The sequence below is a fragment of the Fusarium oxysporum genome, chromosome 2 (assembly GCF_000149955.1).
Source record: "Fusarium oxysporum f. sp. lycopersici 4287 chromosome 2, whole genome shotgun sequence".
Taxonomy (NCBI): domain Eukaryota; kingdom Fungi; phylum Ascomycota; class Sordariomycetes; order Hypocreales; family Nectriaceae; genus Fusarium; species Fusarium oxysporum.
Genome location: NC_030987.1, coordinates 4500743 through 4528569, shown reverse-complemented (window position 1 = coordinate 4528569; position 27827 = coordinate 4500743). Strand labels below are relative to the sequence as shown.

The 27827-nt window shown below is 47.3% G+C and overlaps 9 protein-coding genes across 11 annotated transcripts in view; 5 read left to right on the top strand and 4 right to left on the bottom strand.

Moving 5' to 3' along the window:
- FOXG_08799 (uncharacterized protein) overlaps positions 1-2626 on the bottom strand; it is a gene marked incomplete at both ends in the record, with an annotated part of 3896 nt that extends 1270 nt beyond the window's left edge. Inside the window, 8 exons of the mRNA XM_018387829.1 lie at positions 3-585; positions 644-1096; positions 1229-1304; positions 1354-1547; positions 1603-1687; positions 1737-2205; positions 2255-2445; positions 2505-2626. Of these exons, the coding sequence (XP_018245762.1) occupies positions 3-585; positions 644-1096; positions 1229-1304; positions 1354-1547; positions 1603-1687; positions 1737-2205; positions 2255-2445; positions 2505-2626 (2173 nt within the window). The remainder of the gene's footprint in view (positions 1-2; positions 586-643; positions 1097-1228; positions 1305-1353; positions 1548-1602; positions 1688-1736; positions 2206-2254; positions 2446-2504) is intronic.
- Positions 2627-2679: 53 nt separating this feature from the next.
- Positions 2680-2880, top strand: FOXG_19895 (uncharacterized protein; the record flags this gene model as incomplete). The annotated part of the gene is made up of 1 exon (XM_018400174.1): positions 2680-2880. One exon carries the CDS (start codon positions 2680-2682, stop codon positions 2878-2880), a length of 201 nt encoding a protein of 66 aa, XP_018245761.1.
- A 1601-nt stretch (positions 2881-4481) lies between these two features.
- Positions 4482-4919, top strand: FOXG_19894 (uncharacterized protein; the record flags this gene model as incomplete). Its single annotated transcript, XM_018400173.1, has 2 exons — positions 4482-4488; positions 4537-4919. 2 exons carry the CDS (start codon positions 4482-4484, stop codon positions 4917-4919), a joined length of 390 nt encoding a protein of 129 aa, XP_018245760.1.
- A 698-nt stretch (positions 4920-5617) lies between these two features.
- On the bottom strand, positions 5618-8178 carry FOXG_08798 (uncharacterized protein). Of its 3 annotated transcripts, none has more exons than XM_018387827.1 (3): positions 7965-8178; positions 7146-7906; positions 5618-7089 (listed from the first exon to the last, which is right to left on the bottom strand). In XM_018387827.1, exons 2-3 carry the CDS (start codon positions 7480-7482, stop codon positions 7046-7048), a joined length of 381 nt encoding a protein of 126 aa, XP_018245758.1. In that variant the 5' UTR covers positions 7483-7906; positions 7965-8178; the 3' UTR covers positions 5618-7045. The 3 variants fall into 3 exon arrangements, with proteins under 3 accessions (XP_018245758.1, XP_018245759.1, XP_018245757.1); XM_018387828.1 differs by having other exon boundaries at positions 7146-7862; positions 7965-8177; XM_018387826.1 differs by having other exon boundaries at positions 7146-8178.
- Positions 8179-11066: 2888 nt separating this feature from the next.
- FOXG_19893 (uncharacterized protein) lies at positions 11067-11267 on the top strand (the record flags this gene model as incomplete). The annotated part of the gene is made up of 1 exon (XM_018400172.1): positions 11067-11267. The coding sequence occupies one exon, from the start codon at positions 11067-11069 to the stop codon at positions 11265-11267; it is 201 nt and encodes a 66-aa protein (XP_018245756.1).
- A 3280-nt stretch (positions 11268-14547) lies between these two features.
- On the top strand, positions 14548-16979 carry FOXG_08797 (uncharacterized protein; the record flags this gene model as incomplete). Its single annotated transcript, XM_018387825.1, has 7 exons — positions 14548-14574; positions 15360-15432; positions 15488-15579; positions 15744-15946; positions 16344-16523; positions 16644-16835; positions 16922-16979. The coding sequence occupies 7 exons, from the start codon at positions 14548-14550 to the stop codon at positions 16977-16979; spliced, it is 825 nt and encodes a 274-aa protein (XP_018245755.1).
- Positions 16078-17481, bottom strand: FOXG_19892 (uncharacterized protein). Its single transcript, XM_018400171.1, has 2 exons — positions 17238-17481; positions 16078-17188 (listed from the first exon to the last, which is right to left on the bottom strand). Exon 2 carries the CDS (start codon positions 16651-16653, stop codon positions 16183-16185), a length of 471 nt encoding a protein of 156 aa, XP_018245754.1. The 5' UTR covers positions 16654-17188; positions 17238-17481; the 3' UTR covers positions 16078-16182.
- A 4109-nt stretch (positions 17482-21590) lies between these two features.
- FOXG_19891 (uncharacterized protein) lies at positions 21591-21797 on the top strand (the record flags this gene model as incomplete). Its single annotated transcript, XM_018400170.1, has 1 exon — positions 21591-21797. One exon carries the CDS (start codon positions 21591-21593, stop codon positions 21795-21797), a length of 207 nt encoding a protein of 68 aa, XP_018245753.1.
- Positions 21798-25187: 3390 nt separating this feature from the next.
- On the bottom strand, positions 25188-25540 carry FOXG_19890 (uncharacterized protein; the record flags this gene model as incomplete). The annotated part of the gene is made up of 4 exons (XM_018400169.1): positions 25188-25307; positions 25359-25372; positions 25419-25474; positions 25527-25540. The coding sequence occupies 4 exons, from the start codon at positions 25538-25540 to the stop codon at positions 25188-25190; spliced, it is 204 nt and encodes a 67-aa protein (XP_018245752.1).
- Between the last annotated feature and the right edge of the window lie 2287 nt (positions 25541-27827).

Genomic DNA, 27827 nt, shown 5'->3' with positions numbered 1-27827 from the left:
ACAGAGGATATCGGCAACACGTGGGAAGTCCTTGAGATAGCCGTTGGCCGACTCCATACAGTCGCTAAATTCCTTGCTCCTTAAGAAGTCCTTCCAGGACATCTCTCTTGTTGCGACAGCCCGGAGAGCAAAGAGGCCGTCGTCCTTGTCGATAGCCTGCTGCCAGCGATGCAGGATTGCGGCATCGTCTTGATGGAGGGGCCTGACCGCAGGCGAACGAAGCAGGATAAGGAGCCAGTAGGTGCTCGACTGCTGTAGTCTCCAAGGAGACAGACGGCGTCCTTTTAGGACGGGAGCTGCACCATCACCCAGCGAGGTATCCTCCAGAATGGAACGGAAGGCTTCCTCCTCGTGCTTGTCCTTGTAGCAACGAACAACCAGCCGACGACCGACGCGCTCAGTTGGGCCACCGACCTGCTTTCCTACATTGCATCGCTCGGTAACTGCACGACTTCGTAGGTCGATTCGGACAGCGACGTTGTTGACAGCGACGTTGGTGGGCGCTGAGCAGAAGACTCGGCCGTACTGCGACTGCATTGCAAGGATAGCAGCAGCTCCAGCGGTGGTCTTGCCAAAACCTGGGCCCTAATTGTTACATTAGCTCTCTGACAATGTTTGAGTTGATTTGAGCGTAACTACTTACGGCGGTGATGATGCCAAGACCAAGAGGGCGGTTCTCGAGATAATAGCGGAAACGATCTCGATCTTGGGGAAGTGCCTCGTCGACGATGGCGTTGGCATAAGCCTCATCGGTATCCTCCAAGAAGTTGACGACCGGTAGCGAACGCAGAGTTGGCGCAGCGTCCTCAATTGTCGTGGCCTCTAGAGCCTCTTCGATCGGCCGAGGAGCGGGCTTGGACATCCACTCGTAGAATCCCTCGCCTCGGAGGAGGGCGCGGTGCAAGGCCATCCAGTCGCGCACTTGGGAGAGGACGAACTTCTGCTGGTCTGTCATATCCTTCTCGTCCATCATGGACTTCGTGTTATCGGGATCGCAGGGCAGACCGAACTCAGCGAAGTTGGTAGGATCGGCAGAGGGCAGGAAGAGGTTGGCAGCCATCACCTTTCGCTTATGATCCTTAAGGATCGGGTCGAACTGGATAGTGATGCAATTCTATTGCTTACTGTCCTCCTTGTACGCCTTGTTGGCGGCAGCTCGATCACCGAAACTCTTGATGACATAAGAGGGATCGGCCTCCTTCTCGAAAGGCGGTCGGTAGACACGAACGACCAACTCGAAAGCCTCTGTAGGATGATCATTGAGCTCCGGTATGCCGTTGGGGCGTGACATGATCTTTCCTTCCCTGTAAATTGTAAGTCTTGGGAAGCTGAATGTTGCAATAGGATACATACCAGACATCGTGATGGGCTTCATTCTCCGGCGAGTTGAAGAGGCAGATTTTGGGGAACTCGTCCTTCGACAGACGACGCCATGCAGCGTCGATACTCTTGCGAGTCTCCATGGTCATAGCGATGATGACGAGAAAGGAGGAAGACCTCGCAACGTTACCATTAGGAGGGGTAACGAAGTATGCTGGGAGCCGCATCTCGGCGATCTAATCTCAGGTCAGCATGGAATATCAATCATAGTAAGCAACATACCTCCTCGCGTCTGTCATTGAGCCACATAACATCCTGCGCAGTGCCCTGTACGACAGCCGTGACGTGGCTAAGGTCATTCGGGTGCCTGTACTGCGGTTAGTATGCGGGTATAATCTGCCGAATTATATACATACCAGAATTGAGCCCCGAACTGGCGGCCTTTGATCGACCTCGCCTCCTGACCCAAGCGATTCTCGTCCCAGGACTGATCTTCGCTGTACGGATAGCGGAAGACAGGGCCCAGCGTTTCAACGCCGAAAGCCTCAACAACATCACTTGGTCGCTGTGGCACAAGGAACGTGAATGTGTCCTGGCGGAGGAAACTCTGCAGGTCGACACTGTCGGCGATCGGCATGTTATCGTTGACCCATCCGTTTACCTCAGCATCGGAGCTAAGGAAGGGAACACCAAAGCCGACGATCGTTGCCGCAGTCTTGGTGCTAACCGTGACGAGAGACTGCTTGTGGTTCTTGTTGCGCCCTGGGAATCTCGCGAGAAGCGACTCGGAAGCGTCTTCAGCACTCAGCTTCAGGTCATCACGAGGGAATTTGACCCAGATAGAGTGCACATCGGAGGCCACGGGGCGACGATATTGGAAATCAACTGGGAATCTGTTAGTGAATATAAATAATACGGAATAATTCCTCCATACCAGCGTGTTTGACACCAAAGCCCAGGTTCTCGTTGTCGATTTGGCCCTGACCGATTGGGAAAGTGACTTCAAAGCCAAGCCAACTGCTTTCGTCTTCTCGTCTTACTGCAAGAAACTTGGCGCCGAGCTTGCACGATGTGCCATATGCCTTATTGCTGCTTGCGATGACAGACCCAAGGAGACCGGAGCTGCTCAGTTTTGTCGTGAGTAAATCAATTAGAACTTCTCATTTATTAGAGTGAGGACTTACAACACGACGCACTCCTTTGAGGAGGAGCGGAGCGGAGCGGGAGCAGGAGTGGGAGAGGGAATGGAAGTCTTTCCCTTCTTCTGGCCTGAGGCCGAAGATCCAACCTTCTGTTGCTGTGACATGGCGACTGATGGTGGTGGTGATGGTGGTGATGGTGGTGATGGTGATGGTGGTGATGGTGGAGGAGGTTGATGGTGGTAGTGACGGTAAGGGAGAGCTTCAGAATGGACAGGACCGAGTACAGAACGGTGCTCTAGGAGCTACCGTGACAAGGAATCCTAAACCAAATCTTCAGTCACCGAAAACCGTTCACTGGCAGCTCTACGCTTGCCGTCCCGGCTTCTTCTACAACAACGACACTTCGGTTTCAACCTAAGGCGTGTGTACCGAAGCACGACAGAACGGTGCTCTAGGAGCTACCGTCACCAGAGGATCCACGTCAGCGAAGCAGTGCAAAATCCACCGTTCTGACTAGTTTCGAGCTTGACCGCGCCGGACGAAAAGAGAGCAGGGTGATAGACACAGGGCCTATCGCGAGAAAGAAGCTGGATCGTCGTTGTCACCGCACGCAGTGACTGTCTACAGAAAGGTTGGATGCTGAAGAGAAGAAAAAGAAAAGAGAGAAAACGCGAGAGGCACAGAAGATATATCATGCCAAAGCGGGGTATAGCTTAGCGTGCTTCTATTGTTTACTTTACGTGACTCACGTGTTGTGATTCATGTGTGCATATCTGATATTGTTTGCCGGCTGCCTGGCACTGGCAGCTCGTCAATCAACCTCGCATTGCTTCTGTGTATAGAAATATCCTGTTGCACTGGGGGCCGCTACGCTCTTAGACTCTAGGTTCTTATCTCAGATGGAAATTGTCTCTCGATTTATCACAATCAGGCAAATGCCAAACTCAACTCAGACTTGTTGTGATCAATTGGCTCTTTTCAAATTTAATCGAATTTGAATCAAAAGACGCCGAGTTTGCTCGACTAAATGACAAGATCTTGAAATTTCATTTGACTTTTGCTTGTTGTGTTTGTTTCAGTTTCCCTTAGTTGAAAGCTCAAATCTCAAGCTCTAGTCTCAACCTGGATAGCTAACTCTCTCTTCACAGTATCCGAAATGTGTTTAGTGCTAGAAAGATATGGCTCCAATATTCGTGTCTCATTCCATGTCGATGTTTGGAAAAGAGCAAAGTCATGTGATTTAAATCAAGTTCACAAATCTTTCTCAAGTTGCTAGGCCACATTACAGTCACAAGTAATCACTCGGACTGCCATGCGAGTTGTCAGGACTCCTCCCTAGGTGTACTCGGAAGCTATATGGTCAAATCAGTAGCAACACGACAAAGTTTATAAGAAGCAAAAGTAAAAATCAAACACTCCCCAGGACGGGCCTCGCTAGTATCAACGCCACACCCCAGTTCACTCTACAATAGACCTCTCTGCTAAGGGGCTTATAGGTTGTCGGTATGTTGACCCATCACACCAACTGGGGTTTCATTGTTACATACGAGATCGATATGGTATGCTATCTTCCCTGTCTCTCTATGGCCTCATATGCACACAGTCATGGACATTGCACAATCTCACTTCTTTTGTAGCTTGACGCTTTGACCAATGGAAAAGTATCAGGTTGTTGGAAACGTCAAGAACATTTGAATTTTATCACTATTGAAAATACGTAATTAAATCAGGGGCAACGTCTGTCTGCCGATTATATTATGTTCTAGCTTATGTTAACAAATCAATTTGACGCTTTATGCGACTTCGCATGGACTGGACCAAAAAGGATGGCATGTTGAGTCGCTAACACAAATTGGTCAGGCTTGGTATAATATCTAGGCTGCGAGCCAGATGTGTTATTTGCAGTAAGGTCTTGTGGCTGAGAGCTTATATCAGCACAGAGAACTTAGAGTTGCAAACACTACAAAACTAGCCTCTACCAGGATTCACTTGCATGCAATCCCAAGACCCGAGGGAGTCATGAATCGTGACCTTCGTGGACTTTGCTCCGGGCTCCATACTAATATTGGTGTAGGTGGCCGCAGACCAGTCGTTGTAGAGGAGCCTCAACCGTCTATTACTCAGTATTTTGGGCAAGGTTACTTCTCTGCTCTATTCAGTTTGCTCGCTGGATTGATCTTCGTAGGCGAAAGAGCTCCTCGCTTCGACGAGCTCATCGATGTTCGAATGTTGCAAGATACTTTGAACGGCACAGCCTCGGGATGCTTGATTCTGTGGATTATCTGGTATGAAGGATGCTTTTATGTCGGGGTCAACTTTGATCATTGTGCTTTGATCTTGAGTCGAAGCAGTAGTCTCGATAAGGTTGTTCTCGTTGCCATTCTGTCGACAGGGACATGTGTTTCAAAGATTCCTGAAACATGGCTCAATGCACAGTCACTGAGCGTGATAACTTAATGTAGGCTCCTTCCTCAACCTTAATGGTGGCCAATTTCGACAAGATCCACTAGTCGACTCTGTCAATGACTCCTCGTTTTGTCAATACCACGAGAACTCCTCCGACTCATATCAAAGTCAAGACCCTTGGACACCACCTGTTCACAAGAGGGAAAGCGAGCTCCGCTGTCAGCGGGACGGATGAGCTCTTTGCATAGCTTTGGGGCCGAGATACGTAGGATTCAGGTCGCTGTAAAGGAGTGTGGCAGGTAATCGATTTGTCCTATTGGCCAAGACTTCAAGGCGGTTTGGATGAAGAGAGCTTCGCTATCTCAAATCGGTGGAAAGGATAAACCTCTTCAGATTGCTTTGGGGCAAGGAGGAGCCAGATCCTCGTAAATGAATTTGCCAGGCAATCGATATGCGCTGGCAATGTTAACTTGCGGAAGTGGCTTGCGAAGTCGGTTTGCTCGAGGCTCTTCAGGTGGCTTTGGGACTGGGACAAGGAGGAGCCAGATCGTTGTACAAGAGCTTGTCAGGCAATCGATTTGCACTATAGGCCAAGCTTTTATCTCTTCTGCGTTGTTTGATGACAGTGCCTTTCTCGTGTCCGCTTACTCCTTGCCTTCCCTCTTGTATTCATCGGCAGACCATTCAAGGGTTCATCCTGTCAATATTACCATCATGACCCAGGGCATGGAGTATAGATAAATTTTAAAGCGTCAAAGCAATCCTGAGTCATCAGGCTACACATGTATTTATTTATTGGGATATAAACTCAAGCGGCTGCCAGTATTCCTGTCGCTTCAACACCGATTCTCTCATTCCACTGTAGAAAAGACATCTTGCCCAAGAATCATCCCAGAAGGAATTCACGAATCAACCAAAAGCGCCACCAATACAAATGATACCGAAATTGGAGCTTAGCAACAGTGAAGAAGTTAATCTCGAGTTGATGTAACATATGAAGACAGCCTTCTGCACTCGATGATTTGGAAGCATCATTCTGGCCAGACTGTTGAAAGACTGGAAAATCTTTTGTTCAGCGTTCGACGTAGGCCAAGCATCACTTCTCGGCCATGTCAACTGTGCAAAACAGTTCTTAAAACCCCAATTCAGGCAACATATCAGCCGTAGTTACACGGTGCTCGATGATTTGGGCACTTCAGGGGCGCTTGGTTGACTTCATCAAATTGTTGGCATCTTAATGAAGTATGCCAGGAACATCTCTTGAGCCATATCGAGACAGTCTGGTGGATCCACATGGCAGCTTGAACCAGGCTCTGATCCACGGCGGCAACGTGCGACTCATCGTTATCGAACGAGTAGGTCACGATGAACTGATGCCATTGATCTCCTTAAGCTGCTTCGAGTACTTGCCCTCCCCCAAGAAGTGATTTACGCCATAATCGTAAGCAAACCTGGGCACCAAGCTCTCCACGCTTTATTGCTTCATTAGCGCTTCATTGGGTAAGGCAACAAGCAAGGTAATACACAGAACTTCTAGGGGACCAGTTTTGAAGGACGAGACCCTGGTTGGGCAAAAGTGGTGCAGTACCAGTGGGAGGAAGACCAAACGGCACCATTTCTGGCAATAATATCCAGGTGTATCACATCATCGATGATGGGGGCCGAATAGGGACACTTGACTACTTCTGGGGCCGGGATTGGCGTAGGGCGTACCGAATCCCTCGACAGAGGCTCTGGCACCGTTCACGAGCTTGACGTCACTCCAACTCGTAGGACATTCGATCTTGAGGCACTTGGTGGTATCCTCATCGCTTGCACCTCCGTAGGTGTCGCCGTTCTGGTCACTTGAAAAAGCAAAACATTATCCTCGGGGTCTGAAGCGTGAATGTGGAGAATGGCTTTATGGCGGCCTTGATGTAATTGTGCCCGGGCTTGTGGGTATAGAATATCTCAATAGGGTTTTTGACCAGGAACGGCGACCAGGGGCGTGCGTGTTGTTAAGGTGCTTTTTGGAACTTTCAACCGTTAAGAGTAGCAGATATGACAACTTCGAGGCCTAGGCGGCATATAAAAATCTGCTTTAGCAGAGCCATGAGGATTTCGGTCGCGAGAGTACGTTCATGAGCCTCATCATGAATAATACAGCTGTAGCGGGACATTTCCTGGTCATGCAGGCTCTAAGTCGGCCAGGGTTCACGGCAGCATCTGGTTGATTTCTCGACTGTCCGTCAAGGTGGGTTAGTAATTGAAATCAGGGAAGATATCAACTCTACTTACTCAGATCACACTTAACGAAGCCATTATCCTCACCCGACGTAGGAAACGAAAAGTCGATAAAGAACCCGATATATGATTCTTGGTCGGACGCTCTCATATCGACCAACTGCATGGAGACATTTTCTGAGGAGATGCCTAGATCCTGGCCACCAAAGAAATTGTCAACTGATTTCAGGGCGCAAATTAGTCTGAGTTTGGCAGAGGTTGTCGTTTGAGACATGATATAATGTTCAATAACAAGCAGAGGGGAGGTGATGGAGGGGAGTGGATCGCTTTGAGGTTTTCTACTACCGACCGAACGGGGGTGGGCTGATAAAGTGAGACAGTGCAGGGCCATGAGGATACCGGTAACCGATCGGATGTGAATCGTCGAGGGATACTAGCACAACCGGATAGACACAGTCTCTTGCAGCCGCACGTGGAACTGCCCTTGATGTTGGTGTCGTAGGTATGAGTGCTGTCGAGATCTTTGTCGTTCTCGAAGAAGGTGTACTCAAGCTGATCTTCCTCAAGCTCTTCGGTGATGTTATCGCGGAGTTCCGGGTACATAGACCACTCAGGTAGTTCTTCCTTTTTCTCGTTACTGGCTATGTTGAATGGAGTCTCGGTCACGTCTAGAGAGTGTTTCTGAAGCTGTTAGGAGCTGGGCTTTCGCCGCGTTGCTATCGCTGTTGCTATCGCTGTTGCTATCGCTGGTGCTGGTGGGAAAGATGAGGTCTTCAGATTGTTTAGCGACCGGGTGGGTGGAAAGATGAGGTCTTCTGACTGTTTAGTTAGTAAACTTTCATAGTAGTATAGTTATCAGAGCACTCATCTCACTGGTTTCTAGCTCTATGGAGGCCAAGCTTAAAGGTCACCCTAAAATCGGGTATAGGCTACCGGGACCGAGTGGAGATGGGTGTTGTTGGAGATAAGGGTAATGATGAAAAGAGTGAGAGCTTTAGCTTATATCTAGACATGATTTATGGCTTTGCTATATGAACGGCGAGGTTATCAAGAAGAGAGACATAGAGGGACGAATGAGAGAAGTCTAAGATAAAATGTTAATGTTAGGGTGGGGGTGGGGGTGGGGGTTAAGGGGTAAGAAATACAGGATTCCGGATTAGAGATCCTGTGGCCAAGCGCTGGCGACGAAGCAAGCCAATCAAAGTACCCTACATTTAACAGTTCCATGCATACCTATAAATTGCAAACTCTCCCCTGTAAAAATTCTTTCTTGGCACGCACTGTTAGTGCCGTGTTAGGAGCGGGATTTTCTGCAGGCCACGCGACCACACAAAACTGCGGGGATGCTATCGGCTCCCTAACAGCAGTTTTCAGAGAAGGAATTTTGGAGAGTTCGCCTTCTCTGACAACACCTTTGTCGGATCTAATGGCGGCACCTCAGAACCAGAACGCCTTAGATATCGGAGGACGATGCCCATGGCATCGGTAGCGACATCCTCCCGATCAACGACGCCGATTGCGATGGGTTTTTCTCCTTTGAAGGCAAGCCGCACCGTCGGCCTCTGATTCCTTCCCGAGGTTTTTCCCTGCCGCCGCGACAGTCGACTACGAGCTACAACTTGGTTACTGGAGATTGTGGACTGCGTCGGCAGATGTAGTGATGCGCGAGAGAATTCTGGTCGGTGGAAAAAGTTCGACAATAGATTGCCCCCGAACCCGCTGACGGGTGACGGGCTTGAGAAATACAGCACCTTTTGTGCCATTGGTATGCTGGATGGTGAAGGAAGCGGGGTTTCCCTGTACCTAGCTAGCTCAGCACGTCTTTTGCTCCAGTAGGAGATCTGGCTTCGTTACAGCCACCCAGACGAAAAATATACAAACAAACAAACCTATAAATTGCATCTATACCTACTTCTCGACTTCTGTCTTCCCTCCTTTAATAATTTTCCACGAGACCAAGCAATAGAGCTCTTAAGTCAAAGAGTGCTTAGTCTTCTATCTTCTATTTCCCTTCTATTATACCTTCTATCTATCCTGCCTTCTATCAAACCTTAAAAGTTCTTCGGGTATTTACATCGCCTCTTCTCCTTCATAGCTGCCCCGGCATCGCACGACAGCAGAGAGCAGGAGCGAGGCTGCACCTTTCCTTCCCTTCCCTTGGAGCTTCACCGCCAAGACGCTTTATACCTACCTAGGTAGTAGGGTTTCTGATTATTTTAGTACCTGTAATTTTCGGAATGATCTTGCCGAGCCTAAGTCCTGTATGATTGTTAGAGTCTGACATCAGTTCACTCTCGCATCTACCAGCTGTTGGACCATTTATCAATCCTAGCCACCTTTTCGGGGTTCCATGACCTCCGAGGCTGCGGCACTTCAAGTTTTGCCTATTTTGCCCATCTCTCGGATGCCTTCACCCCTCTCACCTCTCTACGCCACCAAGTTGCATCTTAAAATCCGAGGACATAAGTCTATTCCAACCCACAGCTCTTTTATGGCTTTTTATAAGACCGTACCTCCAATCCCTCGGCCACTACCCACCGCCCTCCCAGAAATAGAAAGTCCGATCTCGCACCATGGCTGCCCTAGCACATCAACCTTGCTCAGCAACCTTCTTTAGCCCAACGCAGGTGGACATGTACCACGAGAATGGCACTGTAATCGAACAGCGCAATGAAGAGATGATATTGAAACGGAGCGATGGCTTTTGAACTAGGACCAGGAGTATGCCTCGGTCGCCAGTGCAGCATCCTTGAGGATTGAATCTGTTAATCGGTACCGGCAGCCTATACCTGATCGCGTCAAATATCCAATACCAGAGTCCGGTCCGGGCGAGGACCAAGAGTATGCCTTGGTCGCCGAGGATACCATCCGTTCCATGTTCAACTCGCAGTTGAAGTTACTGTCGCAGTTGCTGTCGTTGGAGGTGGGAAAGATGAGTTCTTCGGATTGCTTAGGGACCGAGGGGACATGTAGGAACCAGGGCGCTGTTTTAATATCGTCTCTTCGTTGCGCTACGATTACAGTGCCATTCTTGTGTCCGCTTACTCGTCGTCCCTAGCGCTTCTTGCTCCGTGGGAGGTAGGAGCTCCGCTGCCTTTTGGCCCTCCCATCCCTCAATCCATTTGCGCTCTGGGCCAAGCTTTGAAGGCGGTTCGGAGGTCGTCGAGCCGTTTTAAAGTCGTATTGCGCTGTTCGACTATGGTGCCTTTGTCGTATTCGTTAACTCGTTCTCTCGTGGTTCAGACGCCGTCATGGCTGGTCGCATTCATTGTTGAGATTAATAGGAAAGTTGGTAGATGCGTGAATGAAGATGCGTCTTGTCAATATCGTGGGGAATGATAAGGTCACGTTGAAATTAACAAGGAAAATATATACTCATGGGCTTTAGAATGCGGCCGGCATGGCAAGTGGGTTAATAAGAATCAGGGTGTCTTATAGCTGGTGTGGGAATGATGAGATGACGTCAACTTTGTCGCCATCCAATGGCTGTTGGATATGCGGCCGACGTAGGGTGAGTTTGTGGAGGGAGAATACCTAATGTGAAGGTTATACTGACGAAGGAGCGAAAGCTAGTTTAGTAGTTAAGAAGTTGCTTGGCGCGGGGTGCTTTACCAAGGAAAAGTTAGCGCATAGAAAATAGCGTACAAGCTTCGATACAAGTGCCACTCCAGCTTTGGTGCAACCAAGCTTCATTTAATTAACAACAAGACAGACCCAATTTGACCTATCAACCAACTGAACTCAAGTGCTTAAACAGCCACAAACACCATCAGGCATGCTTCTCCTTATCATTATCAAATTCCTCTTGAAGACTTCACAGTCAGACCACGAAAACGCAATGCGGGAGTGACATGCGCGACTCAACCATCGCCATCAAAATTTTCACCCTCCTCTATATTAACATTTCTTCTTCGCCTTCACATCGGACACAGGCGCATTTCACGCCCACAACCACCAATCGTCCGTTGAGGCAAGATGGCGCCAGTCAGCTTGCTCGACTGTCCCATTAAACTCATCGACAACATCGTCCAGTGCCTCCCGGGGAGCGTCTTAAAAGATGCCCCTGCCAGCTGTAAGAGAATCAGCCGAATCGCCCCGCCGTATCTTTTCCGATTCTCTACATTTCAAATCACCAGCTTGATCTCGATATCTTTCGTATGGTCTCAAAGAATCTAAGGAGAAGACACTGATCTATGATGCTTTACCTGAACAAGGTTTGCAATTTAGCCTTAAAAGGTGTATCCGAGCATCCCCGTAGCCCAACATGATAATGCTTGTGTAACATGAGACATTTTAGAGTGATTTAGCATAATCTCAATCTAAGCTCAGGGTTTCGATTAGTTTATTTATATCCCTGAGGACCTATGTACTTAAGTTTGACATAGCTACATCACGCCTCCTCTCCCCACTGCAACTCTGTTACTGGCCCCGAAACCAGTGTTATTTGGTCCCTGAGGTGTTTTAGGAGCTCGGGAAGGTTCTGCAGAAGGTCTAAGGGCTAACGTCATCTCACACCCTGCTGAGATCTATTACTAGAGATCTGCGATGCCGTCTTCGGCGTTCTATTGTCTTGGAAGACTGCCTGGCACGTGCATCCCCAGATCGGTTACTCGATTGCTGACTCCTGGCATATATATTTAAGATATAAGATCCAGATTGCTTAATTGGATGCTGGCTTTGTGAGGAATATTCTCCGTGTTCTCCCCCTTTCCGAGGTTTTTGACGTCCATTGTAGAAGTAGACGTTAACGAACTTTATCTTTGGAGATTCGTTGCATCATCGAGGGCAAGAAATTTCACATAAAGTATACATCAAGGATGGCAGTGAGTATATGATCGGTTGGGCATCTCCGGAGGTGGCGGGCCCTATTTCGCTGTGGCCATATTAAGGTTGTGCTGAACGGATGATTCCCAGGGTATCCTCCTGTACTTCCTCACCAGACTTCCTCGTCACGATTCCTCGTCGCGCTCCAATGGAAGTGACCAGGTATTGTAGGATTCAACTGAATATGAGTTCTCTGAGGCCCGAAGCAAATTCACGGGTGACTAACTTGCACTCTATATCTTCTTCCTTTCTCTCCTCGCTCCTTGCCATGCTTGATGAAGTTGGTGGTCTTTATACCTGTGTCGTAGATCCGTTCGTGAATGTTATCGGTAGCGCCGTGTGAAGAAGCGCTAACGTGGATATGCTGAAGAGATGGATTGAGAAAAATGAGGACGATGATGGTAGATGCGAGGTGGGACTTTCCAGTCCTAGGAAGGCGGTAGGCTAGAGTGTTTCTGAAGATACAGTTAGAGTTGATTTTATACAGGAGTCAAGAAATAACTATATACCTCGTGCTGGGTACTGTGCACAGGCCTGCCTGCATTGGTGAAGTCCATAAAAGCCCTATGGATTGAAATAGACCTGTTGAATCTTCCTCGAATTTCAAGATGTATCGTGATGGAGTAGATGCGTTTTGGAATATATGTGATAGAAAGGTAGAGGATGATAAATATGTGTGGTTGTTGTTTAGAGAAAGAAATATGAGCGGAGAATAAGAATAAGAAGAGAATTAGTGGACGAGAATGGTATGTGAGCAATGAAAGACGAAGAACCCTGTAGCGGGCAGATATGAAATCCCTGCGTGTGAAGTTGAGAGATGGCAGAGGTGAAAGCCTTCGAGAAGAAGCGCAAATAGGCACTAGATGCAGCGCCGCAACCCCGGTGGCGTGGAACCCTGGGTAGGTTACGAAAATGGATACATGTGAAGAGATGCCAGAGATAATACGACAACAACGATTTCTGAAACCATAAGTGATTTTATGGCCAGATAGCAATACGACCCTGAAAAGGTGGCTAAAAATGATATATAATAACTGAGGTTAGACATAAGGCATACAGGGCTTGGGCTTGGCAACACCAATATGAAATATCTGTTTGAAAGGACAGCCGGTATAACACGGGTTCTGTGACTTGAAAGTAAGGGAACATTAAACAGCTAGAGAGGCAATAAAACTTGGGCTATTGATTCTAAAGTATAGAAACATTCAGATGAGTTAGCCTAAGTTTAGACTGCATTTAGGAGCCTCTTTGACGAGTTCATTTCAAAGCTCACTCTTTCTTGTTCCTGGTGGCCAGGGCGATATGTGTTTAGATGAGGGAATATGCTGTGCAGATTTATAAGTATCTTGTACTTGCATAAATTAAATCAATGATTATCTCAAAAGCAGCCTTGCATTGTTCTGGTTGATGAATGTGTGATTATTGTTATTTCTATATGTGTTGGCAGTCCAAGGAATAACATTATGGGCACCAACCAGCTACGTTATTGATTGTTGGTCGAGCAGTTATCCCATAGGTGGCGGGCCCTATTTCTCTGTGACCATATTGACATTGTACTGTTCAATTATACTTGTTACATAAGGTTCCTGACTAAGCCTTATAGATTTGAACCGAACACGAGTTTTCCGAGGCTAATAGGAAGATGTTCCGCGAGAACGATGATGTTTCCTGTGGATAAGAGAGTCTGCATCTTGTGGAACGGCTTTGAAATGTTTCTGATGTTGAGTTGGAGCTATAATGTGGGAGGAAGTAACCAGGTGTTGTATTACTCATTTGATCACGCTGACCGCATCCCGTCCAGTTGATGACATTCTTCATGCACATAGAAGGCACTCCATTGTACAATTTCTACACCAATATCTCCCCATCTTACAGTTCCCATCATAAGTGGTTCATTCAATCACTCCGACCGACCCCATAACCTTCCATCCAGTCAATTGCACCCTCTAATGTAGCATCCTTGAAGGAGCTGATAGAACTAACCTTCGTCGGTCCTCCCTATAGTCCAACCACTGGCGGGAAGGATAAGCTCTTCAGATGGCTTTGGAACTGGAAGTCAGGTTGTTGTAAAAGAATTTGCCAAGTAATCGATTTGCGGTGTAGACCAAACTTCGGAGGCGGTAATGAAGTCCGCTTGCTTCAAAACCGCGGTTTACAGTTTTAGGAGTCCCCGATGGGGCCGCCCGTTGCGCCCGTTCCTCCCGTTCCTCCTGTTGCTCCCGTCATCGTTTCTGTTCCATCCGGGGTTTATTCCCTCGATAGCTGAGTTGACAGGAATGTTGCCAGGGACATTTTGTTTGTTCTTGTTCCGAGGTCTAGCCTTTGGCTTGCATCTAGGGATGATTGGAGGTTTTGCCGTATAAGAACGGTGAGGTTGTCAAGAAATATGAGAGAAAGGGAAGTCCAAGAGAAGTCCAAGATGGAGTGCAGATGTTGGGCTCAGGGGAGAAGAAAGAGGGGAAGGGTGAGGATAAAAGGAGGAAGTGAGAAGAGCTCCTGTCATCTTGAACGCCTGCTTGCATTTTGGGCTGACCTGTCGGCTTTCGAGCTGGCAACCGCCTGTCAGGCGAGTGCGGCAAATTCCTCATTGGACGTCGCCAGTCGCGACCAGACCAGGGGTAAGTGAGGGAAAATGTTGTTGAAGAAGCAGGGAAAGTTGGTAAGTTGTGATATGGGAGGAGACAGGGTTTTAGGTTAAAAGAAGTGGGTCCACGGCGTGATAGGGGAACCCAAGAAATATTTTCGAATAACTTGATGGTATATGAATGACTTTAAGGGCCAGTTGATGATATTAGAGTGGAAGGGGCGGCAGGAAGGAAGGGAGAAAAAGTAGTATTAAGAGATAGGAAAAATAGGAGGAGGTAAGGGAGGAAGAAGTGGTGGAAATTTCAAGGTGTATTATTAATAGTATATAGTCTTTGTTAATATGAACTCTCCCATCAAACAAAACAAACCTCGGCTGGTGTAGCAGTAACATATCTCGCCGGTGTTTACTAACCTTCAAGGAGGTCGGTTTCGCCTCTCGCTTTAGCGAGAGGGGCACGGCGTGAAGTGGCAGATTTCGACTCCTGCGCTGAGGATCTTTTTTTATTTCTTTTTATTCTTTTGTAATATTTCTAATTTCTTTTGATATTACACTTTTGTATTTGACGCAGCATGGCGGGTGGGAGGGGATAGAGGGAGTACGGCGCGCGATGCAAGCATCAGCTATCAGGTCTATCAAATCGAATCAACACTCTCAAAAGCACACTTCAGGTGCATGCAAACTGCCGACAGAATAGCCCAAGATAAGCTTTTCAGCTTGGCTCTCGTGCCCACAAGAACCACCATCGTCCTCGCGGAATGTCTTCCTCCCGAGTCCCAGAGGATTCCTCCCATCAGTCTCAGAGAACCCATATTCAGTTCAAACCTACAACACCTGGTTACTTTAGCCCTGCTCTACAGCTGGCTCTTCAAGCTTCCCCCTTCATTCCAACGCAAAAGTTACCACGCTTCAATCATCTATCACGCTTTCACAGTAAGTCATCCTACTATGCTTTCCCTTCTAACCATAACTGCTAACAGCATCACAGTACCACCGTCGCTATGCCTATACGAAGAAGCCTGCAACCACGGGCCTGGCGAGCCTTACTTGGCCGCTCCAAAAGCGGCACCATCTACACAGGTCCGCATTTCACGCTCACTACCACCCGCCGCCGAGACAAGATAGAGCCAGTCAGCTTACTCGACTGTCCCAACATGGTCATGCATCCTGATCACAGCATGCAGAGCTGATATAGTGCAGATCTAGTGATCAACGATCTAACACTATCTGTTATCTCTATCGAGCTACACTCAAAAGGCTTATCCCCATCTTATCACGACATGCACCACGCCGTCGAGCTGCTTCTGTGTGTCAAAGCCGCTAGCGACTTCGCGGGAGTTGCCAGAGGCTTAACAAGATGGCTTCACGCGGTCATCAACCACATCATCTGGCAACTTCCGAATGTTTACGCCGCTTGCGAGACCTGGAGCGATTTACCCGAATTGGAGTACGCGAGAAGTGCGGGAGGATAACTTAGGCATCATCCGTTCTATGCTCAGGAATTTGCTTCTGGCCTCGGAGAACACATATTCAGCTCAAACCTACAACACCTGGTTATCTTGTGTAACAAGTATAATTGAACAGTATAATATTAATATGGCCAGATCGAAATAGGGCCTGCCACCTACGGAGATCACATACGGGACTGTCCAGATTAACCTATGTTGATTTCGCCGGCTGTGATCAGGGCGAGACCACGAGCATGCCTCGACCGCCAGTGCAGCATCCTTGAGGATTGAACCTGTTAACCGGTACTGGGAGCCTATACCTGATCGCGTCAAATATCCAATTACAGAGCCTAGCAAAGTCACGGGTGACTAACTTGCACCCCACGTTGAATATAGAACGGATGGTGCCCAGGATATCCTCCTGCACTTCCTCGTCGCACTTCCCCGTGCTCTGCTGGCTCAACAAAAGGAACAAGACATCGGCGAGTCTCAGGTTGCTGACAATACTGAGGAAAGCAATAAGGCGGAGGAAGACGGCGACCTCTTGATGGCCTCCAGCTCCATTGCAAGCACTGCGTCTAATACTTCCATTCCCGTCTTCAACAATCCATCTCAACAGGCACCCACTGCAGATCAAGAGCCTCTTATCATAGCAGATAACAATTAGGGAACAGCAGCTAACAATAACACTCCCAGCCTGGGGCATAAGACCGCACAGCTGAGTCAGTTGTTACGCCAGGTTCTAGAGCAATTCGCTGCCCTGGGGAACCACTCCGGTGAGACTATGAATAGGATCGACTATGAAATCCTCGAACAGGCTCTCAGCTACGGTTTCCTGTTGTCGTATCCTCCCGCACTTCCTTACTGCACTTCAATGGAAGTAATCAGGTGTTGTCGGTTTGAACTGAACATGAGTTCTGCGAGACATGCAGTAAAGTCACGGGTGACTAACTTGCACCCCACGATGAACATAGAACGGATGGTGCCCCGGATATCCTCCTGCACTTCCTCATCACGGCCCAACTCGATTAAGTCGCTTTGTCTTGCGAGTCGCGAGCGGCCTTGATATTCGAAAGCTACTCGAATATGTGGTCTATAACCTCGCCAGGGCACTCCAGTCAGCTAAAAACATCATTGAATTTCGGCGGCAGGTGGTTATGAAGGCGGAATGTTTAGATAAGGGTCGTCGGGGGCCGGGTGGCTTCAGGCTTCTTCGGACAGCGGGCATCGTGACGATGCAGCTGTGATGTCGTTAGCGTTTGCGACCAGGAGTCGGACCAGATGACCTACTACGTGATGGATGATTGAAGCGTGGTGTTTTTTTGAAGTCTGTTGACGGAAGAAGGTTGGGGCCAGCTGGGTTCAGGCTGCAATTGAGGCAGCTATTGTGATGATTTGACTTGATGAAGCTTTGCCTGTTGCAGGGATAATAAATCTTTAAATTAGACTTTGGAGATGCTTGGGTATACTCTTCGAGGCTGAATTGTAAAGTTGGGGAAAAAATGTAGAAGAAAATCAACATGGAATGCGGACCTGTGTGAATTGAGGGGTTAGAAATTCCAGGGCGGTGTGCTGTCAACCCGGGCCTGTGTGGATTGACTCAATCTAATCTCTTGCTTGTTCTGCCGAACCCTGCGGGAGGGGGTTCAACTGCTGTCTACTGGCGAGGGGTGAGCAAGTGGAGTTTTTGGGTATTTCCCTTTATATTAATTCTCGAGATTCCATTTTGCAGTTAGCATGGTATTGGTAGGAGTGGATTGAGGTCAGGCTAAGTTTACTGTGCTGGTTTAAGCTCTCAGCCACAAGTCTCAACTGCAAATAACACATCTAAGGTAAGGTATGTAATTAAGCATTAACTGTTGGCTATATTAGCTTTAACATGGAGGGAGGTCTGTTAGAGGTAGAATGTATAGAAAGGCAAATTCCAGGATCGTGCAGCGATTTGAACATCAGCCCCACGGTCTCTACCGTCATCTTTGAGAAGATTGACAGACTGGTGAGTCGAACCGGTTGCGTTGGCCACTAGTACTCAGATTTCTCCTGTGGCTCCCATCTCATCGGTGGCCGAGTGCAGGGACACCATCGCGTCCCAGAAACCTTCGCCGCGTGGAATACTTTTAAAGTCTCTCGACCAATGCCTCGTAGTCGCGTTTTATTGCTGCTGGGTCGCTTAAGTAGTGTCTTACTCCACTTTTATCAACGACAGGAGACAGGTGAATAACGCCCACAGCCCCCCACTTCAACCTCATAGTCTCAAACCCATTCAGAATTTTCTTCCTCTCCTTGCAAATCTCAAAAACATCAACGTTTGTGATCGCAATACTGTAAGTAATCATTTGATCCGGTCCCTCTGAAATTTCTAACCACGCCAGCTATCCATCTCTAGTCACCAAGCTGTCGGCGCCGCCACACAGGCAGGCCAGGAGAAGAACATCAAGCATACTGTAAAAGAACCATCGCCAACGTAAGACGAAGAACAAAGAATATTTCAACACCTACAGTTATTACAAGGATGTTTGGAAGATTTGCCTTCGGCGCTCAAGAAAGTCCTCACAAGAATGGAGGTTAAGGACGTCTTGCACCACGACGACTAGAAATGTCTGAGAAACGAAATCACAAACACAAAACTGTATACCGAGGTTTTGAAGCAAGCGGGCTTCATAGCGACAACGCCGATGGCCGCATAAGGCCGTATGAAATGAGAAACAGCGACGGACCAAGCAAGAGGAAGACAGGTGCATGGTTGGCCATATGAAATGTGATACTTATCCTAGATTCCTACCCTCGTGCAGTCTCTTCGTGGTGACATGCAAGCTCTCCAGAACACAGAGTGCCACTTGGAGTTTTCATTCTCCTAGGAGGGGGTGCATGGTGTAGATCCTCCACTAAGATGAACTGAAGTGAAACACAATAAAGACTTTGGTAAAAGCTCCCTCATGTTCTCCTAAGTTCATCTCAAGTTAGAACTCAAGTTAGAAAAGACCCATCTAACGTAGCATAAAGCAGCACTAAAATCAACTTGATTGGGAGGATTCCGTCGTGCTTGTTCTTCTTCTTCTTCTTCTTCTTTTCTTTCTTGCCCTTGCCTGGCTCTCGGTCACCATTCTCACCATTTCCTTCGGTAGTACCGCGTGCCTCAGCTGCGTCAGCGTCGTTCACAGCATCGTTGGACGCATACTTCTGAGTTGGTGCGTATATAGGATACTTTCGATTTATCGGCAGGGCGACTATGAAATGAGAAGCACCTATAAGGCAAGGTTGTTGCTTGGGTACCCCTACTGTTGAAGTCAGAGATGAGAACATGCGATTCTTTCAACGTGATGAGGCTTGCATTCGTTGCGCTAGATCGTCACTTAACTAGCCGGTGTTATCGGGAAGGTTATTTGCGTATGTGGTGGGCCTGACTTTTGAAGTTTGGGTTTCCAGATTGGTATTTGTGTAGGATCAAGGTCTGCGCTGGAGGACTTATGCGCCAAAGCGGAATTGAGAATTATGAGTTCACGGATTTACCATAAAGAACAAGGAAATGATGTATGAGTGGAGGTGGCGAGTGTCATAAAGAGAGAGGCAAGAAGGGAAGGAAAAGTGCAAAGGTCTGTGGTGTTAAGGAAGGAGCTATAGTGCTGTAAATCTTTGCCTTTAGACGTTGGCGACCCGAAGCAAGAGAACATCTGGCCATGGGTTAAAAAGGGACCAAGAGTGGAGACTATCTAATCTAAAGGTCCACGAAATCTACATTAAGTTTGCGTAAGTTTAGACTAAATTTACCTAAGCGATTGTGTAACTTGTGATCAAGGTTAAAAGCTTTCTTGCTATCCCCCAACTGGGCAATACGTTGGTACATGTTTTGTTTCGAAGCTCTAAATTGCCGTTGGTAGGTCGGGCCGGTTTGATGATACAGGAGATGCCGCCAAGGACAGGTTGCTCGATTTCAAGAGCATTGTGGCTTCGAAGGCCTCTAGAGTCATAATATTCTCTTGCTTTCGACTCTTCCCATGGTCCTATTAACATTGTAACGCTCAATTATGCTTGACACACAAGCCTTCCAACCAGGTGTTGTGGGGAGGATATGAGCACCCAAGCCTTGCCCCCCCCCCCCCCTTACTTCCGACCGGAACATTGTAACGCTCAATTATTCTTGACACACAAGGCTTCTAACCAAGTGTCAGGCATAGACTCCCTGGGAGGCACTGGATTCGTGGTTGCCGCCTGTTGCGGTCGTTGCATCCGATTATTGCTCAGCTTTCCGTTGTTCCTTGTCCTGTGCCCCAGGCTGAGAATATTGTTATTAGCTGGTGGTGCAGTGCAGCAGGTTTGGGCTGACCTGTCGATTCTTAAGTTAGCAACCGTCTGTTAGGCGATGCAGTGCGGCAAGTTCGGCCTCAGAGGTCGCCATGACTGGTATGCGCGCGGTCAAAAGGGTGACAGGCGTTGCGGGGGAGAATGTTGTTGGAGAAGGGTTGTTGATGTAGGAGCGAAAGCTTGCGAGTTGGGGCGTGAGAGGTGGGAGACAAGGGCTGTGAAAACGGCAGGGAATGGTCAATCTCTGGGACAATGTATTTGTGAGAATTAGGCAAGCTTACAAATTCGCCATGAAGAATAAATAAATGATGTATGAGTGGAGTGTGTGTGTGAGAGAGAGTGAGAGAGAGAGAGAGAGAGAGAGAGAGAGAAGGTGGGGGATGGGAAGGAAAGGAAAGGTGTAATAGTTTACGATGTTGATATGGGAGACGATAGATGGATGGAAACGGGGTGATTAAGAAGGAAGAAGCGACCCCCAGGAGCGCCTCATCAGTTTAGTGGTTGGGGCGGCCAACCGAAGCAAGAGATACACAGCCGTATTGGGTTAGCTCGGCCACATCGTTCGGCATTCTTATTAACTTCAGCATCTCTGCCACTTCCACTTCCACTCTTCCTTCTGTTACCCTCGAAAAACCACATCGCCATCCTTCATTTTCACGCCCCCTCCCTTTGCTCCCTCTGTCACTCGGATATTTGCGTTCCTTTTTAGGGCTCTTCTTAGCTGTTGTTCATTTTATGATCATCTCGCTGTATCGGTATGATAAAGCCTAAAACATGCTAGACGCAAATCAAACCCCAGATCGTGGCAGGGAAAGTGAAACGACTTATCAGACAAGGAAAGGTTCCTTCCGCTTCAATTTTCGTGTTTCGTTCTACTACTCCTTCTCTCTTTCATCTCGGCATTTGAAAATGCTCTGGACTTCTCTTTCATGCCTCTTGGCCAACCATTCTGTCGTCTTTCTCAACCACAGCCTACAGACATGGACGCTGACGACTGAACTATCGAGTTACCAGATGGCGAGGCTGGCCCTTACTCTGCTTCTGAAACTAATTCACACACGTTTCGAGAAAGTGCCCGCCATAGTATCACTCAAGAAGCTGTATGTTTTTATACCACCGATAAATCTCATCGAAGTGCAGTAAGCTTCTTGGCTTTGCCTATAAGCTACCGATTTCCACGTACATGGAAGGCCGTAGAGCCGAGATAGGCTCCGCGGGTTGCGTATTCACAACGAAGGCCATGTATATCTAAAGGCCCGTGCAGTTCAGACTTGACTTTATCTTATGCTAGCTTATCTATCTAGATCTTCCCGAATCACCTACACAACATAATGCAACTTGATGGCAAAGTCCAAATCAGCACCACCATCGCCGACGGGCTGGGAGCACGCCACGGCCGTAACAGAAGATCTGCCCAAAGTCCCAGCCAACTTGGAGCCTGCACGCAAGCGCATCAAGCTTGAAGAGGGAAAACCTTCATTCTCCGCCGACCAGTGCATAGTCATCGACGCACATATCAAGGAAGAGCGGGTCACCAGGAACGAATAATCCGAGTCAAAGCCCAAAGTTACTCGGGGTTCTAATCACAATCTCTCAATCTCAGAAGGAAACGCGGCCTCCTATCCCTATTGCAACAAATGGCGCCCCTTCTCCCTTGAGTTATCTTATTGTAGCCCATCAATTAGGCTAGTCTGAGAAATGCTTTTCTATTAAGTTGAAAGATTATTTTCCTAATTTTAGGCAGGTTTGGGATAAACTTAGGCCCCATTGTGAGATGAAAAGCAGCACTTCTACCGATAAGAGCACCGAATCCGAGAGCCCTTTCCTGGAAGATTTCCCCGGCCTATCCCAACCCGCAGTGCATTTATGGGCTTTATCGACAATGGAAAGCCTGTGAACAACACTTTGAATTGTGGGCCTCGAGCCAGACTCCATGGGCAATGGCAAGCCTATATACAGTACCTTGGCTAGTATGCCCTCGAGCCCGGACCCTAAACCTGCGCAACTACCATCGTCAAGCCAGGAATCATCTAATGATCAAGGGTCCCGTATCATGACAGAAGCAACGGGTGCAACAGGCGCAAGAGGCGGCCCCTTTCGGGAGGGCCAGGAGGATGAAACACCACATGCAAGAGAAGTAACAACGTACTCCAATTGCATTCTTCGAACCCATTGCTTGGACTTTCATGTCTAAGCATGGAACTGCAGCATCCATTCTACCTTGAGTTATTCTAAGATTAGTTCTAGTATTGCTGTTATATTAAGTTATATAACATTTATTAACTTTAGTCATATTTAGGATAATCTTAGGCAATCCTTATCTAAGTCTTTGCCAAGAATTCATTGTTTATCTTAAATATATGATTTATTATGATTCAAAGGATTAGAAAACGTCAATCATTGCACACTTTCGGTCATCCAAAAGCCGAACGAGCACGATCAGGGTCAGGATGCAATGGAGCACCTCTCATGCCGGACAGTGCTATATTATCCCAGGGAAGACTAAGCCACTAGTAATTATCACAAGTATCACTATCGCAGACCACGACGGCATGCTTCGAAACGACTCCAAGGGCCTTGGAAGACAAAACGCTCTTGAGAAACCTTTCTTTGGTTACGGTTAGGCTCATTAACTTAGACCTTACTCTTCATTACAATGAAATCCCGCTTGTTGTGCAACCCAGAGAAAGCTCGAACTCATCCTACACAATCATCAAACCCCAACCGTATCGAAAACCACCAGGAAGAGGATCTAGGTCAGACCCATCCACCTAGACCTCTCATATGAAGTCCTGCCTGCTGTGCAACCCAACGAAGCTGGCACTCCCTTGACATGGTCATCAACAGTCGAGCTTTCCGCCTAGACATATGACTTCCCCTAAAATACCCCAACCGTGCACTTGTGGCAATCATGATCTTCCATCTTGACATTGGTCGGTCCGTCGCTGTTTTTCATTTCGTAAGTCCAACCATGCTGATTTCTGTGTGATGATACAAGCTCTCGGCCACAAGTCTCAACTGCAAATTGCCCATCTGGCCCACAACCTTTCTTTTCGCAACCGATGCAGCAGACTGGGGGTTCTGGTTTCTATGTGACTACTTTTATGCTATGAAGATCGGTCAGGTCAGAATCCCTACTAGTCCAAGAGGAAGAACACACTTAAAGTAGCTCTAACTCTGATGGGAATCCTTCATCGCAGGCGTAGTATATGTGATTGTAATGCCATTTCGAGTTATGTTGTTCTTTTGTTTTGGCATCGCTTTCGAAATATCTGCGGCATTCGTTGCAATAGGGATAGGAGGCAGCTAAGTTCTGTGTGGTGATAAATGTGATGCCGAAGTGGGCTTGAGAATGAGGTTTTAGGAGGCCTTGAAACTACTAAGGTTAGCTGAGATGGCTGAGCTAAGGCGAGACTAATTTCCCTGTCTTGGGGGCTCGCTTTAGATAAGGGAAATCGTACTAAGATATGCCCGGTCAGGATTTCTCGATATTGGATGCAAGCTCTGAGCCGACTTCCTGCCTCGTCTCCTCGACATATGGCAAAGGAGGGAGGGCTGATCGACTTAGACCTTCCTGTTCTTCACAATAACTCAAAGGAACCGTCCAATGAAGAACATACATACCGCACCTACCCTGGTTGCAACTCTTTGGATTAGATAAGTAGTCTCCACTCTGGTTGCAACTCGTCCTAGAACGTCGGCATCCAACTTCTCAACCTCTCATCCTTAGGTATAGCTTCCACATCTCTTATTCTCTACAGCTTCGACTAAAAACATCCACCCCAGTGCAGTCTCAACCTCACCTAAAAACTCAACAAGGGCATTCGCATTTCATTCTCTCGCAACCCGAATCGTAGTATCTCGAGCTGGTACAGCCCTAATCTCGCGACAACGGACTCGAAACTGTCTTCATCGAGCTACCACCATGAGGCTGCACTTCAACTTATAATAATCTCACTATCCAAATCAATTGCAGCATCTAGAGCTGGTATTCCGCCAATCTCGCGACCACAGACCCAGCAGTGTATCATACCCATCAAATCACCACAAGGCTTCACTTCAACTCACGACAAACTCACTGTCAAGGATAAAGAACTACTCTTAGGCCTTGATGATAACCTGGGCCGATATCCACTTCTTGAACTGCAGATCTCACCAGATTCCGACATGGCCGTTATCGCCTTTGGTCTTCCCTTGCATGGAGAGCGGCATTATTTACAGTACTGTGGCTAGACGTGTCAGACGCGCGGGTGGAATATGGTCGGTAATAAGAACGAAGCCCCGTATTCAAGAGAGATGACAACGGTGATTCTGGTCGCGGTCAAACAGTAGCCAATTGAGTGGCAGGGGAGGACGGAAGTTTTGACGGCAGACAAAGCCCAAGGTAATCAAGGAGATGCGGCTTTCCTCGATATAGTGAGAACCACAGCGCCAGGGCTCATGGATGAGGCATAACGCCTTAATGCGGCAGTCACCAGAACCAGATAAGCATTCTTCGAATCTATTGAGGGTGGCCAGGAGGACGAAGAGGACGGGAGTTTGACGGCAGACAAGGCCCAAGGTAGTCAGACAGATGTGGCTTTCCTCGATATGGTGAGAACCAGAGCCCGGATTTATGGATGAGGCACGTCTCAAGAAGAGCGAGAAAGGCCAGACGTTTCAACAGTGTAGAAAAAGCTCAAGGTAATCAAGCGGGTGTATTACTAGGGATATCTGATGTTATTATTTGCATAAAAGCATGTCGCATAAAGAGAAGACAATAAACACAAACGGCGACACCAATGCCCTCCAGGAACGCTTTGATTATATTTTCTTTTTTTAAAAAGATTAAAGCCCCACAGGGCACCCAGCCCGGTCGTTGATATAGGAAAGAAAACTGTATGAAATATATTAGTATAAGCATTTCATATCATCAATGTGTTAATTACAAACCGGCATTTAGTTACCGATTCTGGGGTAGCTACGGCCTCCGCCGCGACCGCGACCACCCCGGCCACGACGACCACTGTTGACATTACGACCACCACCACGGCAGTGGGGGTGACGGTGAGGGAGAGGCTAAAGAGGTTTCAGTTTCGAGGAATTCGTTGATTGTCGTAATTCACCTACAAGATCGTCCCGGTCTGTGAGTTGTGAGTGTTAGGTATGTCATTAGAGTGCAATACTTACAAACCTGGAGGGTCAAGACAAAGGCCATCCCAAAAAGGGAGATAGTAATGTTAAATCTAAGCATACAAGGTCAGCAAAATTTTGGTCTATTAGTTGAAGTGAACTTACCGATAGGCAGGCATTTTTTCTTTTAAAGGTTCTATATAAATCTGTGTCAGTATATCAAACTCCAGTTCGCATTCTAGCATGCCACATGGAAGGATTAAGGAATGCCATAATAGGATTTCGAAAACAATAGAAACATGAAAGAAATATTTACTCAGCCGGTACATAATACCATATGAGCTTTTGAATCATCGCATGGCGAAAATAAAGAAATGTTGTTGACTTACGCGCTGGTGTTGTGATCGTAATGGAGGAAAAAGAAAAGAAAAAAGCAGAGAGGCCAGGAGCTTGGAATTTAGATGCACTTGGATCTCAATGCGACCCAATTCAGCCACACAAGCTTCACACTTGCCACATCACAGGTTCGGCCAGTGCCAAGTCAAACAATAACAACAAAAGGCTGCCACCACAGCAGTAACATAGTCGTTTACACGCTAGGTCTGCTCTTATAGACAGCATGTATTAGGTTCACTTAAAACATGGTAATTACGAAGCTATAGTCGGAGCATTGCCATAGTATGGTATTTACCAAGGGGAGATGACCTCCCAATCACATGAATTGGTAGCCCTCCTGGCTACAATCTGCAAGATAAGCTTACCAAGGAAGCTGAGCGGAAGAAAGCAGATCATTGACATGGTCTCAAATGATTCGCTTTCTTGTTTAGTCTTATTGACACGGCAGTTATGCTGATACATCCACTCAAGTTGGAGTCTTGAACTTCAGTTGATCGACTCAGTCATATAGCATACTTGAGGGAAGATTCTTTAGAGACCTACTAATCTAGAAAATGCAAAAGAAGAATTGGATATGTCGAGCCGGGGATTCGAACCACCGGGGCTCCAAAGCCGTCCCATCCCCTGTACTTGAAGCGGGCTTGAACAGGGCGACCGTGGTGTGTTAAGACCACTACACCACTCGACTTTGTTTTTGTTAGAGGTTGATCTCTTCCTTTTAGTATATAACGTCGGTGTACTTTCCGTGGGGGTGGTCAAGGTACTACAAGAAGCTGGGCTGCTTGATAGCCCTCCTTGTTACAACCGGAGTCTTTTGAGATCCTCTTTGATATATAGTAATGCATACGCAATGATTAATGATTAATCTTCAGCTTTCCTTAGTATTAATACTACCTAAGAAGAAACTTGTTTAATAAAAAGATATTTATTTCATGACTCTCTGTCTTCCCTCCACACACCAGGCGGCGCATCCTGAGCTCCAAACACATCAACCTACGGGTCATATTGAAGTTGGCGTGCTTTTCATCAACGAAGACATTAAGGAATCAATCTTACCATTTGATGATATTTAACACATATCAATATCACTCAGCCATACCTGAATGCATTAAAAACCTCAAGCTGTTGTGTGGTTCGGAGATAGAGGGTGCGAGTCTACATGGGGATGCAATAAAGTTGGATAAGCTCTAAGCATTATCCGCAAAACATTATTAATTGATGCTTATTTGGTATATTTATAAACTACATTAATTATTTGTTTGAATACTTGAATAACAAGTAAGCCATTTTGTTCAGGGAGGTCTACAAAGACACTACAGCTAACTATGAGCTGTTATGTGGATAGCTGGCATAACATTTCTTGCCCTCGACGTTGCGATGAGTCTCCAAAGATGAAGTAACCCTCAGACCATTTGCAGTTCCTGCTCAAGCTCTCAAAGGACCTTATAGACCAAAGAACACTGGATTCGGGGCCAGTAATGGGGTTGCAGCAGGAAGAAGAGGGTGTGTGTAACGTGGAGGAGGGGGCACGTCTCTTACCAACACACATCTTCCACTTGAGCATCCTTTCGGCATTCTTTCATCATACTTTACTTCTAATACATCTCACACAACAATACTTTCTTAACGCAAATCTATAATTATTTCACTAATATGAATCTTGGACGCCTCGGAGGAGTGATACCAAGGAGAGGAGCATTGATGCAGAGTTCTGATCTTTAAGTGATCAAATGGCCGGCAGATTAAGAGTCAACAGGTTAGTCTAGAGTATAAGGCTGTATTTAAGATAATCTTTAATTTAATCTAAGAGATCTAATAAGCTAGTTATGAATCTATATAGCATATTCTTTAATGATCTAAATGTATATCACCTGGACCCCAGAGTAATAGGTTCGCAGAATGCAATAGGAATCCGTGTTGTCAGTTCCCTTGATCTGTGGACGTCGCCGAACTACCTCGCAGTGCTTGGAGTAGCAGCACATTTCATCGACAAATCTGGGCTGCGTCGAACTGCTGTCTTGGCGCTACGCGAAGTGGAAGGGGAACACTCAGGGGAGAACATCGCCGGAA

Excerpts from the sequence above, each read along its gene's own strand:
- FOXG_08798 (XM_018387826.1), bottom strand. The coding sequence starts at position 7,482 with ATGGCCCTGCACTGTCTCACTTTATCAGCCCACCCCCGTTCGGTCGGT. Across the intron at positions 7,090-7,145 it reads CTTCGTTAAGTGTGATCTGA|TCGAGAAATCAACCAGATGC; the intron begins GTAAGTAGAGTT and ends CTTGACGGACAG.
- FOXG_19892 (XM_018400171.1), bottom strand. The coding sequence starts at position 16,653 with ATGCCCCAGGCTGGGAGTGTTATTGTTAGCTGCTGTTCCCTAATTGTT.